The sequence below is a fragment of the Monomorium pharaonis genome, unplaced genomic scaffold (genome assembly GCF_013373865.1).
Source record: "Monomorium pharaonis isolate MP-MQ-018 unplaced genomic scaffold, ASM1337386v2 scaffold_140, whole genome shotgun sequence".
NCBI classification, from domain to species: domain Eukaryota; kingdom Metazoa; phylum Arthropoda; class Insecta; order Hymenoptera; family Formicidae; genus Monomorium; species Monomorium pharaonis.
In genome coordinates this window covers 24,239-38,074 of record NW_023415407.1, presented here as the reverse complement: position 1 = coordinate 38,074, position 13,836 = coordinate 24,239, and the positions used below count along the sequence as shown (strand labels likewise).

The 13,836-nt window shown below is 45.5% G+C and overlaps 2 protein-coding genes across 2 annotated transcripts; both read left to right on the top strand.

The window, feature by feature from the left end:
• Positions 1 to 2,622: 2,622 nt before the first annotated feature.
• On the top strand, positions 2,623 to 4,875 carry LOC118648042. Its single transcript, XM_036294242.1, has one exon. It carries the CDS (start codon positions 2,623 to 2,625, stop codon positions 4,873 to 4,875), a length of 2,253 nt encoding a protein of 750 aa, XP_036150135.1.
• Positions 4,876 to 5,011: 136 nt separating this feature from the next.
• Positions 5,012 to 7,798, top strand: LOC118648041. Its single transcript, XM_036294241.1, has one exon. The coding sequence runs from the start codon at positions 5,012 to 5,014 to the stop codon at positions 7,796 to 7,798; it is 2,787 nt and encodes a 928-aa protein (XP_036150134.1).
• The last annotated feature ends 6,038 nt before the right edge of the window (positions 7,799 to 13,836 follow it).

Genomic DNA, 13,836 nt, shown 5'->3' with positions numbered 1-13,836 from the left:
CTTGTCCAAAGATCAAGAGAGAAGGGCGCAAGTCTCGGAAGAGTGAAGCGCCAAAATGAAGAGAAGAGTCGATTCAGAAGGAGCAGATGTGTCGTCGCTCGGTAACTCGTTGCAGGAGCTCAAGGAGAGCAGGAAACGACGCAGCTCAGCAAGGGAATCAAAATTGCACCTCTTTCATTGTAGGGACGACAATTTTTGGGAAGAGGGAGGGTAGTGTTATAAGCGCGGTGTTCTCATTGTGAACGGCAGCTGTAGTCGGCTGTCGTGGAAATCAATATATCGATCGCCTCGGTCAGCTGTGATAGACAAAGTTGGTTGCCATGTGAATGTTGTTAAAAGTCGTGTCGTTGTTGTTCTTGGCACGTCTCTGCGTTCGGACGTGTTTCAAGCTCGTTCTTGTAAACATTTGGTTAATAAACCTTTCTTGAGAAAAACAGTGTCTTCTCTTTTCCGAGCGCGAGCGCGAGTGTGTGCTAGAGCAGTAAAAAAGTGCAACAATATAAAATAACATTTGCACATTATTTGAACCCAAAAAGGACCGATTCAGATGTGGCCTGATTTCAGGCAGTGTTGTTAACCGTTAAAATACACTCTGGGTTAGAATAACCTAAAAAGAAATTATAAAATTAAAATTAAAATTAAAATTTATTGATATCTATTTTAAAACAATTGGACTAACGTAAATTTTAAATATTTAAAAAATTCACCTAATTTTAAAAATAATTCGTCGCAGTAACCATTGAAAGTTGCTTTGGGTCATTTTGACCCAGTATTATAACTATGTCTCATACAGGAAGTGTGTATTTTAGGAGTTAAAAGTAGCATAATTTTTCTAATCTGTAGCTTATAAGATGTAGTATTTCATATTCCTTAAAATAAAAAAATATTTTGTTTTTAACAACTCTGCTTTGAGGTTACGTAACGTATATACTTATTACTTGTATCAATATGGCTACTACTTTGTTTTATTTTTATCATAAGAGTACCTTTTTATAAGTATTGTAGTGACAGAATCAATCATAAATCCGTGATTTTATAGAATATGTGGTAACCTTAGAGCAAAGTTGTTAAAAACAAAATATTTTTTCATTTTATGGAATATGAAATACTGTATCTTATAAGCTACAAATTAGAAAAATTATGCTACTTTTAACTCTTGTTTGAGATTCGAAATTCTTTATAAAATATCGAAACTCGAGTTCTAAACATACGTTTTTTATTATTTAATATTTATCGCTGGCGAAACGTCGTGGCAGTGAAATTCAACATCGGTTACAGCAGTAATATAACATTAACGGCTTCGACCATGGATCTTCGAATTCCGCTGGCATGTCGGAGCAGCGTGATCGCTTCGTGACTATCGGTAGTTTGGCCTCTTCCTGATACTTGTTTTCTAACGCCTATTATCGATGGGGATTTAGGCGATTTCCCTTGTGAGGCGACTGCTGTTTTTGGCCAGTCTTGCACCCGCTATCGCCCGTCAAGCTCTTCGCTCCGTTTAATATCACTTCTCAAAGTTACGCGTCGCGCTGCGAAAATTTCCGTTAAAGAACTCTTTATTTTATAAACTACATTAATTGATTGATTGTTTAATCGCTTGTTAATCAATTGTCAGTGTATCGTTTATCTCTAAATTTGTATGAGCGCCAGCACACCAAGATGTCAACTGTTAACTCGAATTTCTGTCATACCGACATGTGCGCTTCCGCGACGCGTGACGCGCTTTCTTGGTATTACTGCGCCAGGAAGGAACTACTTCCGCTTTCCTTCTTCTGCGCGCGCGTTTGCTTTTTCGGCCATATTGTTCACCACGCTCGTCGTTGTTACACACTCAAGTAGACACGATCGCATATTTCAGTCACAACTGTAAGCCTCCGGCCTCCCGAAGAGTAAAATAAAGTGTTTGCTATTATATCAAATCGAGAGAAGTGTATATTCTCGCCCGCATTGTCATCGAAGCAATAATTCCGCTGACGCATGCGACAGGCACGAGCCTGCAAACGTACATCCGAAACGTTACATTGTTGGTCCTTCGAGCCGGATACCAATCCGGATCTTCGCAAGGGGGCACGGAAGGTCAGGCAATCAGCCACGTCTCCACGACAAGGCGCAGCCAGCAAACGGCGTGTAGCAGCAAGGGACAGCCCGATCATAACCTACAAGCGTTCAATCGCCGCGTGGTGACTCCCGCCCGGATCGGCGCAGCCTCGCATCGTCGGGGACGAATCTTGGTGCATCCACTAAGCCCTCAGCATCAGATTAAAGGTCAGACAATAACCACGCTCCCAGCGGCGAGATACATTCAGCGAACGGCGAGTAGCAGCAAGGGACCGCCCGATCATAACCTACAAGCGTTCAATCGCCGCGTGGCGACTCTCGCCCGGATCGTCGCAGCCTCGCACCATCGGGGACGGATCTCGGCTTCAAGCAGAACTTCGTCACGGAATTGAAGAACGGCAAGGATCTACTGAAGGACTTTTCCGCACGACCACATCCGAGGACGACAGCACTCCGCCTGCATCGGAAATTTTCGGCGCCCAATTTCGGTAAGGGTAACTGTTCACTTCGGGGTGCCAAGTCGTCTCGTATATCTCACGCCTTCGAACAGGGTCGTCATTCGCAATGTCCGCAGAGCAGGATCCGGCCTCGCTAAAACGACAGCGTGCGGTCGTAAAAGGGTCGTGCACGCGTATAAGCACTTACGTCCAAGGTATTTCGGTAGCAACGCCTTCCGTCGCGGCTCAACTCGAAGAGCGCAAAATTAAATTAAACGAGTACTGGTCGCAGTACAATGAAATACAGTCTCAACTCGAGTCGATAGACGAGAACGAAATCAACGACCGCGGTACTTTCGAGGAGGCCTTCTTCTCACTATCCGCTAAGATTCGCGAACTTCTCAATCCCGTACTTGCGTTACGCGCCCCGCCGAGCTCACCGTCTACCTCGAACGCGTCCAATCGATCTGAGGGTCCATTCAACGTACGACTGCCTAAATTAAATCTTCCATCTTTTTCTGGCAAGTACGATGAATGGTTTCCCTTTTTTGACTCATTCAAGTCGGTCATACATTCAAACACGTCTATCAGCAACATACAAAAACTGCAATATTTAAAATCCTCCTTATCAGGTGATGCGAGTAACGTAATACATTCATTAGAAATTTCGGAATTGAACTATGACGTAGCCTGGAGATTATTGAGGGAGCGTTATGACAACAAACGTGTCATAATCCACACACACATTGAGGCGATCATGGAGTTGCCGTCTATGACAAGGGAAAATTTAATTGAATTACGGCGTATTGCAGATGGAGTCAACAGACATATACGAGCTCTTAACGCGCTCAAACGCCCTACATCTCAGTGGGACGACCTGCTTGTTTACATTGTAAGTTCAAAACTGGACGCAACCACACTGCGAGAATGGCAAGCCTCATTAGACGGAATGGAACCTCCTACCTTCAAGCAGCTCAATGATTTCATCATTCATCAATGCCAGATGCTCGAGGCCACGAGTAAGGCTAGCGACGTCTCATCCAAGGACGCTCACAAGCGGCCGCAATCCAACGCGAAGCGCCAAACTTCATGTGTCGCCACCGTCAAGGCAAAATGCAATTTTTGCAAGGGCGAACACGCCATGTACCATTGCAAGGATTTTTTGGCGCTGCCGGTTTCCCGAAGGATTTCAGAGGTTCGTAATCGTAAAATCTGTACCAATTGCCTACGATTTCCGAGTCACGCTTTAGACCAATGCACATCTGGAGGTTGCAGAGTGTGCAAGGCAAAGCATAATACGTTACTACATGCAGGAGAGAGCACGCCAAAGACCCACGACAGCAACGGCGATAACACTGATGCACCCAGGACGCCAAACTCCTCATCAATCGTGTCAGCACACGCGTCAACCAGCCACGGTGAAGAGTACACGATGCTATCCACGGCGCTGGTCAATGCCTTCGACCGCAACGGATCTACGAAGCCATGCCGCGTTTTATTGGACTCTGGTTCTCAAGCTAATTTCATCACCATGGAATATGCACGAATCATTGGAGTGCCTCCACGCCCGCTAAATACATCAATTTCTGGTATAAATAATACAAATTCGCAGGCTACTCAAGCGGTCAAGGTAAGGATTCAATCCCGAGTGAATTCTTATTCAATCACAATTGACTGCGTTGTCACGGATCAAATAACTGGTAAACTACCGACGCTCTCTATGCAACGAAGCTCATACAACATACCTCGTAACCTCAAGTTAGCCGACCCACATTTCAACGTCTCAGCCAAGGTCGACTTGCTCATCGGAGCCGAGTTCTTCTGGGAGTTGCTTTGCGTGGGACAAATCAAGGCCTCCACGGAGCACCCGACGTTACAGAAAACGCACTTCGGGTGGATTCTGGCAGGGCGCCGGGACATCGTGTCGTCACCTCCGCGAAATATACATTCATTCGCAGCAACTATATCGAACGTTCAATTACATGATCAAATAAAACGCTTCTGCGAAATAGAGGACATCACCAACGTTACTAGCCATAACGCAGATGAAGCATATTGTGAACAGCACTATCTAACAAATGTATCACAAAATGCACAAGGAAGATACGTGGTCAAACTCCCGATCAAGGACGCAGCGATGACGAAATTAGGAGAATCTCGACAGATTGCTTTAAAAACGCCTACAAGGCTTGGAACGGCGGCTTGCCCGCAGCCCTCAATTAAGGGCTCAATACTCGCAATTCATGGCAGAATATCTAACGCTCGGTCACATGAGGCGAGTGGATATTACTGCAAACGAAGATATAAGAGCATTCTACTTGCCTCACCATTGTGTTTTCAAAACCTCGGAGCCTTCCTCGAAGATCAGAGTCGTGTTTGACGCCTCCTGCAAGAGCACTACTGGAGTATCTCTAAACGACACGTTGAGAGTTGGTCCGGTCGTACAACAGGATTTAACGTCAATCGTGATGCGTTTTCGTACGTTTAAATTTGTACTGACCGCCGACATAATTAAGATGTACAGGCAGGTGTTGGTGCATCCGTCTCAAACTCCACTTCAAAGAATCTTGTGGCGCGACGACCCTGCCGCAGACGTAGTAACCTACGAACTAGTCACCGTCACCTATGGTACAACGCCGGCATCATTTCTCGTCACAAGATCCTTGAAACATCTGGCAGAGCAACATTCAGCGATCTACCCCGTCGGAGCGTCATGCGTCCAGCGTGATTTTTACGTCGACGACATGCTCACAGGAGGTAACACTCTTCAAGAAGTAGAAACAATACGCGACGAAACGATACAGCTCCTGAGGCTAGGATGTTTCGAACTTAGCAAGTGGGCTTCAAATAACAAGGAATTACTAACTCCTGTAACTAGTCAGGTCGAGGAGTCGGTCGTTATTAACAAGGAAGCGAACGCTTGTATTTTGGGCGTCCAATGGAATCCCACCTCCGACACCTTTCACTTCTCATATGAGCCTGACAAGGCTTACGATACGGTCTCCAAGCGCGTAATGCTGTCAGAAGTGTCAAAATTGTTTGATCCGTTGGGTCTCCTTGGACCAACCATCGTGATTGCCAAATTAATCCTTCAAGATCTTTGGCGTTCAAATGTCGATTGGGATGAGTCTGTCCCACAGGCCGTATACACTCGTTGGTCCACATTCAAAAACCAGCTGATCGAATTAAATCAATTGACAATCCCCAGACGCGTGAAATTTAGTGCAAACAATAGGATGATACAAGTGCATGGCTTCTGTGATGCCAGTCAATATGCGTACGGAGCCTGCATTTACGTCCGAACGAAACTCAAGAACGGTGACTATCAATGCGAGTTACTTGGCTCAAAATCAAGGGTCGCCCCTCTGAAGACAATTTCACTACCCCGGCTAGAGCTATCAGCCGCCTTGCTACTGACCCGGCTGCTTGAAAGGGTCAGAGCGTCAATCAACTTAACAAACGTCAAAATATATCTTTGGTCAGATTCGACCATAGCCCTCAATTGGATCGCATCAGCCTCCCGCAAATTTTCGGTGTTTGTGTCAAACCGCATAGGAGAAATACAACGAGCGACTGAACCCGAGGATTGGCGGCACGTGCCGTCGGCCCAGAATCCCGCAGATCTATTGTCGCGAGGTTTAAACCCACGTGAATTAGTCAACGCTACCACGTGGTGGAAGGGGCCAGCCTTCTTGCAACAGAGCGAGTGTCAATGGCCTGTCAACAAGCTTCCACGTCTTGGAAACGACATCCCGGAGCTTCAGAAAATTTATGTCAATGTTGCCATCGTAGATGTCAGCATAATCAACGAAATCCTCGACAAATACTCGAATTTGGACAAGGTTTGCCGCATCATATCATACTGCATTAGGTTCGCCAGACGATCATCAAGGGCTACGACATTGTTCATCACTCATGAAGAAATGTCTTCTGCATTGCATCGCTTGTGTAAGATCGTCCAACAGCATTCCTTTCCAGACGATTACAAAACCTTAAGCAATGCTGAAGCCATCAGTACATCCAGCAAAATTTTATCGCTAACACCATTCATGGATCACTCCGGATTAATTCGAGTAGGAGGTAGGTTGAGAAACTCAAATTTACCACATGACACCTGCCATCCGATTCTATTACCTCGTGATCACGAATTGACGAAGCGTATCATCTCAAAGGAACATGTACGCAGCATGCACGCCGGCACTCAAGCCACCATGGCCGCCGTCCGACAGCGTTTTTGGCCACTTTCACTACGGTCAACAACACGAAGAATTGTCCTAAGATGCGTCAGATGCTTCCGAGTCAAGCCGGTGCTCTCTGAGGCCTTAATGGGATCCCTTCCCTCCAGTCGCGTCACTATTTCGAGGCCGTTTGCACGGTGTGGTGTTGATTATGCCGGCCCCTTAATCTTACGAGAAGGAAAGCGTCGAAACGCGCGTAATCATAAGGCATACGTTGCCGTTTTTGTATGTTTCACGGTCAAGGCCGTGCACTTAGAACTTGTCGGTGATCTTACGTCGGATGCGTTCTTAGCCGCGTTCAAGCGTTTCATATCGCGCAGGGGGAGACCCTCTCACGTATGGTCCGATAACGGAACCTCATTTGTCGGCGCTAAAAACCAATTAAAGGATTTTTATGGCTTACTTAATGACGACACTGTTCAGGATAAAGTTAAAACATTTTCACGCGATCAGCAAATCTCGTGGAGCTTTATACCTCCCAGTTCCCCGCATCACGGAGGATTGTGGGAGGCCGCGGTAAAGTCCGCTAAATATCATATGCATAGAATCATAGGCAAGGCTCACTTGACATATGAAGAGATGCAAACCACGTTGTGTGAAGTAGAAGCAATTCTCAACTCGCGGCCCATCACAGCGTTGAGCGCGGACCCAAACGACTTGGCGTATTTGACCCCCGGTCATTTTTTGATTGGCACTCCGATGAATAGTTTCCCTACTCCCGATTTAACCGACCTAAGCGAAAACCGCCTGGTACGTTGGCAGCGCGTAGAACAGCTAAGACAGCATTTTTGGCGTCGGTGGAGCTTAGAGTACCTCCACTCCTTACAAACGCGTTCAAAGTGGAAGGCTACGAAGGGGAATCAATTGCAACGCGGTCAACTCGTGCTGGTCAAGCAGCAGGATTTACATCCTTTGAATTGGTTATTGGGTCGTGTTCATGAAATCCATATCGGATCTGATGGAATCGTTCGCACGGCGGATGTTAAAACTACGAAGGGACTTCTTACTAGACCTTTGACCAAACTTGCGATATTACCCGTAGAAACTACTGACGATAGTCTTTAAGGTTACCTTTTAGTCAGAGTAGTAGATTAGTATTTAAGTTATAACCATTTTGTTAATCTTCATTCATTATTCGCAGCGTTACATTATATATTAAAAGGCAAGCCTTTCAAGGGGGGCGGCGTTGTATCGTTTATCTCTAAATTTGTATGAGCGCCAGCACACCAAGATGTCAACTGTTAACTCGAATTTCTGTCATACCGACATGTGCGCTTCCGCGACGCGTGACGCGCTTTCTTGGTATTACTGCGCCAGGAAGGAACTACTTCCGCTTTCCTTCTTCTGCGCGCGCGTTTGCTTTTTCGGCCATATTGTTCACCACGCTCGTCGTTGTTACACACTCAAGTAGACACGATCGCATATTTCAGTCACAACTGTAAGCCTCCGGCCTCCCGAAGAGTAAAATAAAGTGTTTGCTATTATATCAAATCGAGAGAAGTGTATATTCTCGCCCGCATTGTCATCGAAGCAATAATTCCGCTGACGCATGCGACAGGCACGAGCCTGCAAACGTACATCCGAAACGTTACAGTCAGTTTGTGACTCCTAAATTTGGAGAAGTGACGTGGAGTTCACGTTTGCGGTAGTACGTTTGCCGTACGCGGCTTTACTTTCGTCGCCCGTGATCAAGATTTCCGCTCCAACCAAGCGTAACGCCTCGCGCTCGGTAAGATTTCCATCGCGACATCAATTGGCAGATCGAGAACGTACTCAAAGAAGATTTCTGTTCGTCAGTTCAATCCGTCGCTTATCCGTGTTGTCTCAAATGAAGATCAATTGTGCCACTGTTGGTGTCTGTGTAATACGAATAAACGCAAACATTTGCTACCTAATCTGGTTCATTTTTTGCATTTATTGTTTTGTGTACTTTCGCCTATTCCTCCAGCAAATCTCCGAATTTGCGTAACGTGCACTCCGCGCTCATTACTGAGCGGTTCCGGTTCGCGCGTTCGATCGCGCTCGCAATCGATCTCGCGCGCACAACTCTTAAAATACACACTTCCTGTATAAGACATAGGTATTATACATATTGAGTTAAAATGCCCCAAAGCCACTTTCAGTAATTACTGCGACGAAAAAATAATTATTTAGTTTAAAATTATTAAGTGTATAAAAAATTAAGTGTATTTTTTAAGCATTCGAGCTGTGCGTCGAGCACCTACAAAGGGTTCTCGTTGGCAGCTTGAGAACAACTGTCCAGAAAAGACAATGAGGAACACGAAGGAAGTCTCCTGGTGGAACCCCAAGCTGCAGGAGCTCAGAAGTGCTGCACGTCGTGCCTGGAACAGGGCCAGGAACACGGGCCGCCAGGCTGACTGGGACCTTCACCGAAGGGCTCAGAAGGCCTACAGAGATTCTGTAGTGAGGGCTAAAAAGGAGAGCTGGAGGAGGTTCTGCGAGTCGGTGGAGGGGATACCCGAAGCCGCTAGACTCGACAGAATCTTGGCCAGAGATCGGAACGCGGCTCTGGAGGCCATTCGGCTCGACGATGGGACGATGGCATTTGGAGAGCGATGCCTAAACCACCTGCTGGAGTCAAACTTTCCGGGCTTCCGCGGAGGCCTGGAGGAGGACGTCCACCGGGGAATCTCGAATCGACATAGGGTACGAGGAAAAGACTGGTCTCTTGTGGCAGAAATCGTTCGGCCTGACAAGGTCAAATGGGCTTCAAGCCCTTCAAGTCGGTTGGGCCGGACCGGGTCTTTCCGGCCCTTCTTCAAGAAGGGCTGGAGCAGATCACCGGGCCGCTCACGCGGACGCTGAGGGCTTGCTTGGCACTGGGCTATACACCTAGTGTTTGGAGGCAGGCGAGAGTTGTGTTTATCCCCAAGACGGGAAGAACGAGCTACAGTTCTGCCAAAGACTTTCGTCCAATTAGCCTGACGTCTTTTCTTCTTAAGACGTTGAAAAGGCTGGTGGATGTTTACATACGCGATGTGATTCTACTGCAACACCCGTTGCATGTGAACCAGCACGCGTATCGAACAGGACATTCTACAGAATCGGCGCTTCACTCCGCTGTATCGTTTATCGAGGAGCAATTGGAGAGGAAGGGCTACGTAATTGGCACGTTTCTAGACATAGAAGGGGCCTTCAACAACACACCGCACGAGGTGGTGTGCGAGGAAGCTACCCGCAGAGGCGTGCCGGAAAGGATCGTGGAATGGATCAGAAGCATGCTCGGGCGGCAGGTAACGGCCTCATTGGGAACAGTAAAGGTCAGTGGATGGGTGAAGAGAGGCTGCCCGCAGGGGGGAGTCCTCTCTCCACTCTTGTGGTGTCTGGTAGCGGACAAACTGCTTAGGACGCTAAACAAAAGAAGCTTCTTCACGTTGGGATATGCTGATGATATGGCTATCCTGATACGAGGCCCCTTTCTGGAGACTCTCCTGGAACTCACGCAGAGGGCCTTGGAGATGGTCGAAGAGTGGTGCGGCGAGACCGGTTTGTCGGTGAATCCACTGAAGACCGGGCTCGTGATCTTCACTCGCAGGTACAAGATAGACCCGGTGGAGGGGCCGGTCCTTGGGGGAACGAAACTACCTTTCCAACCGGGTCGACTAAATATCTGGGAGTGATCCTAGATAGAAAGCTGACATGGAAAGAACATCTCGAGAACCGCTGTAAGTGTGTGCTCTTACTTCTGGATATGCAGAAGGACATTCGGGCAGACTTGGGGTCTTAAACCGAAAATGGTCCACTGGATCTACACAGCGATACTCAGATCTAGGATGCTTTACGCGTCTGTCGTATGGTGGTCAAGAGTGCTGAGAAAAACCGCTAAGTCAACACTGGAGCACGTCAAAGCTCTAGTCTTAAGAGGGGCTCTGGGAGCCATGCGGACCACGCCGGTAGCGGCGATGGGGATGCTGCTTGGCGTCGAGCCTCTCGATCGAGTGGTATTGGCGGCCGCGGCGACGACGGCCTACCGCTTAAGGCGTGAATCAAGGTGGAAGACAGGAGCCTTCCACACGAAATTTCCTGAGAGAATCCTATCAGGCACCATTTTTGCAATGGGACAGGATAAGAAGCCGGTGATTTGTACCTTCGAAAGAAGGTACAAGATAAGCTTCCCCGGGCGCTGAAAGTGGAACGGTTCTAAGGGACCGATCCCTCGGGACGTCTGGTTCACGGACGACTCCAGAACGAGTGCGGGCTCTGGAGCTGGTCTTTACCGGGCAGAAATCGTCATCCCACTTGGCAAACACGCTACAATTTTCCAAGCGGAGGTATGAGCCATCATGAGATGTGCTCAGAACCTATTAGAGTCTGATAGGGTGGGAAGGCGCATCCGGATTTGCTCGGACAGTCAGGCGGTGTTTAAGGCGCTTGAGGGTCCAAGAATTAACTCGCGACTAGTCTGGGATTGTAAGTGCGCACTGGATGAGTTGGCGAGGAATAATGATGTTGGCCTGGTATGGGTCCCCGGGCACTCGGGGATCAAGGGCAACGAAATGGCGGACCTGCTTGCTAAGGAGGCGGCCGAAACAAGGCTGTTAAGACTTGAGCCGGCTGTTGGGATCTCCTTCTGTCTGGGCAGAGGGAGGATCAGGAGCTGGCTCCGGGACCAGCATCTTGAATACTGGAGGAACGAAACAGAGGGCAAATGCAGTCAGGCTAGGTACCTGCTGGGGGAGTACCCCAGCGGGACCTGACCAGGAACATAAGATCTCTAGGTAGGAGGGACGCCAAGCTCGCGACACAACTGCTCACGGGCCATGGCAACCTTAATTACCACCTGCATAAATTGGGTCGTAGCGATACGCCCGACTGCAGATTGTGTGGTGAAGAGGAAACTAGCCTCCACATTCTTGGGGACTGCCCAGCATTGGTCGGACCAAGAACACGCCTGCTGGGGTCAGGGTTTCTGGAACCAAGCCAGGTGAGGCAGCTGCCAATAGGGGATCTACTCCGCTTCTGGAAAGAAGCGGGGCCCCGCTAGGGCAGCTGATAACGGGGAGGCACAATGGACCCGGTCTAAGTGCCAAAGTGGGCTTTGTAGGAAGACCGCCCCCGATATTATTATTATCATTATTATTATTATTATTAAGCATTCGAAATTAAGGTTAATCCAATTGTTTCAAAATAGATATCAATAAATTTTAATTTTAATTTTATAATTTCTTTTTAGGTTATTTTAATTTTAAAAAACCCAGAATGTATTTTAAGGGTTAACAACACTGCCTAAAATCAGAACACATCTGAATCGGCCTTTATCAAGGTCAAATAATGTGCAAATGTTAGTTTATATTATAAATAATAGCTTCTTTTTTTGTTTTGGCCGCCATTTTAAATCCATCATTTTGCATTTCCAAATTTGTCACACGGCATTCAAATGTAAAAGAATCAACAAAAATATTCATCACTTAAACATTTATATATTTCAAAAAATAAAATATGCAGGTTAGAGGCCGTTTTCACAAAGAACGCCTCATATATATGACTACATTTACATGACACCTTTAACTCCCCCTTCAGCGGCATGTGAAATTTCACTATGTCCCTGTGGGCAAAAAAAAATAATTGCAATTCAAAGATACCTTGTATCTAAAGATTTTTTGGATTACTGAGTATAAATCCAAGGTTGAATTTCAAATTCAAAATGGCGGATCTAATATGGCAGACCACAAATTTTTTAATTTGGTTTATTTGAATAAAATTCATAATACAGGAGTTTTCGGAGTTGCTGATTACGAATCTGACATCAGAATTTTTTAATTAAAAATAGCGGATTAACATGGCGGACTGAAAACTGTTTAATTTTGTCTGTTTGAATATTTTTAATTCAGGAGTGTTTGGGGCATTGACTACAAATTTTACATCAGTTTTCAACTTATTAATTTATATTACAAAGAAGTGTGTTAAAAAAGATTTCTGCCCATCACGTGTAAGTTAAACAAACCTAATTTTTCTATTGTATGAGTCACATGTGTTGTAAAAGCAATGGTTACGAATGTTTTCCCCAAAATACCCCTGAGTATCACATTTCATAAAAATAAAAGAAAATTATTTTTGATAGCCACTTTGGGTCCATTTTATATTATGTAATTTCAATCTTGGATTCGTACTCAGCGATCTAAGAAACCCCTAGATACCTAGGTACCAGATTTCATAACAATCAAAAAATTTTGATTACTTTTGACCCCCATTTTGAATCCATCATTTTGTATTTTGTAATTTTAATCTTGGATTTGTATTCAACGATCCAAAAAACTCCTAGATATCTAGATTTCATAACAATCAAAAAATTCTAATTACTTTTGACCGCCATTTTTTATTTTGTAATTTTGATCTTAGATTTGTATTCAGCGATTCAAAAAAACCAGGGAACCGCTGGATATCAGGTTTCATAACAATTGAAAAATTTGGATTACTTTTGACCGCCATTTTGGGTCCGTCATTTTGAATTTTGGAGTTTTGATCTTGGATTCATATTTAGCGACAAAAAAACCTTTGCCTATCAATTTTTATCAAATCGATCCAGCCAATTAAAAAATGCACGATGTGCGCCATATGACGTCAATGCCCACTGGGGCACAAATATTTTCGGCGTCACATGGCGTCAATGCCGCTTAAGGGGTTAATCAGGTTTAATAAGTTTAATAACATCTACACTTCTAGAGCTAGCTAATCATAATCATTTCATTCTTCCGAGGAATAGCTGTAATTAGCCAGTTTTATAAATCCAGTGTTACTAAACCCGATGTGTAAATGTAGTATATGTATATATACAATATAATGTGGGGGGGGGGTGAGTGTGCGTGTGTGTGTGTGTGTGTGTGTGTAAAGATGAGATGTAGGTGCATGAGCAGGTGACTGACAGTCGCGCGAGTAGGATAGAATTGCCTGAAACCATATTGTACCAGATTTTTAAATCCATTTTTTCGATATTTAAAATTAAACTGATATAATGAAGTCATATTGCATCATACTACATCATATTGTGTGTGCACAAAAATATTCGCAGATAAGAAATTAAAACTATATGAATATAATAGATATCCTGTTTTACATGGCAAATATACAATAATAATTATTGC

Excerpts from the sequence above, each read along its gene's own strand:
- LOC118648042 (XM_036294242.1), top strand. The coding sequence starts at position 2,623 with ATGTCCGCAGAGCAGGATCCGGCCTCGCTAAAACGACAGCGTGCGGTC.
- LOC118648041 (XM_036294241.1), top strand. The coding sequence starts at position 5,012 with ATGTACAGGCAGGTGTTGGTGCATCCGTCTCAAACTCCACTTCAAAGA.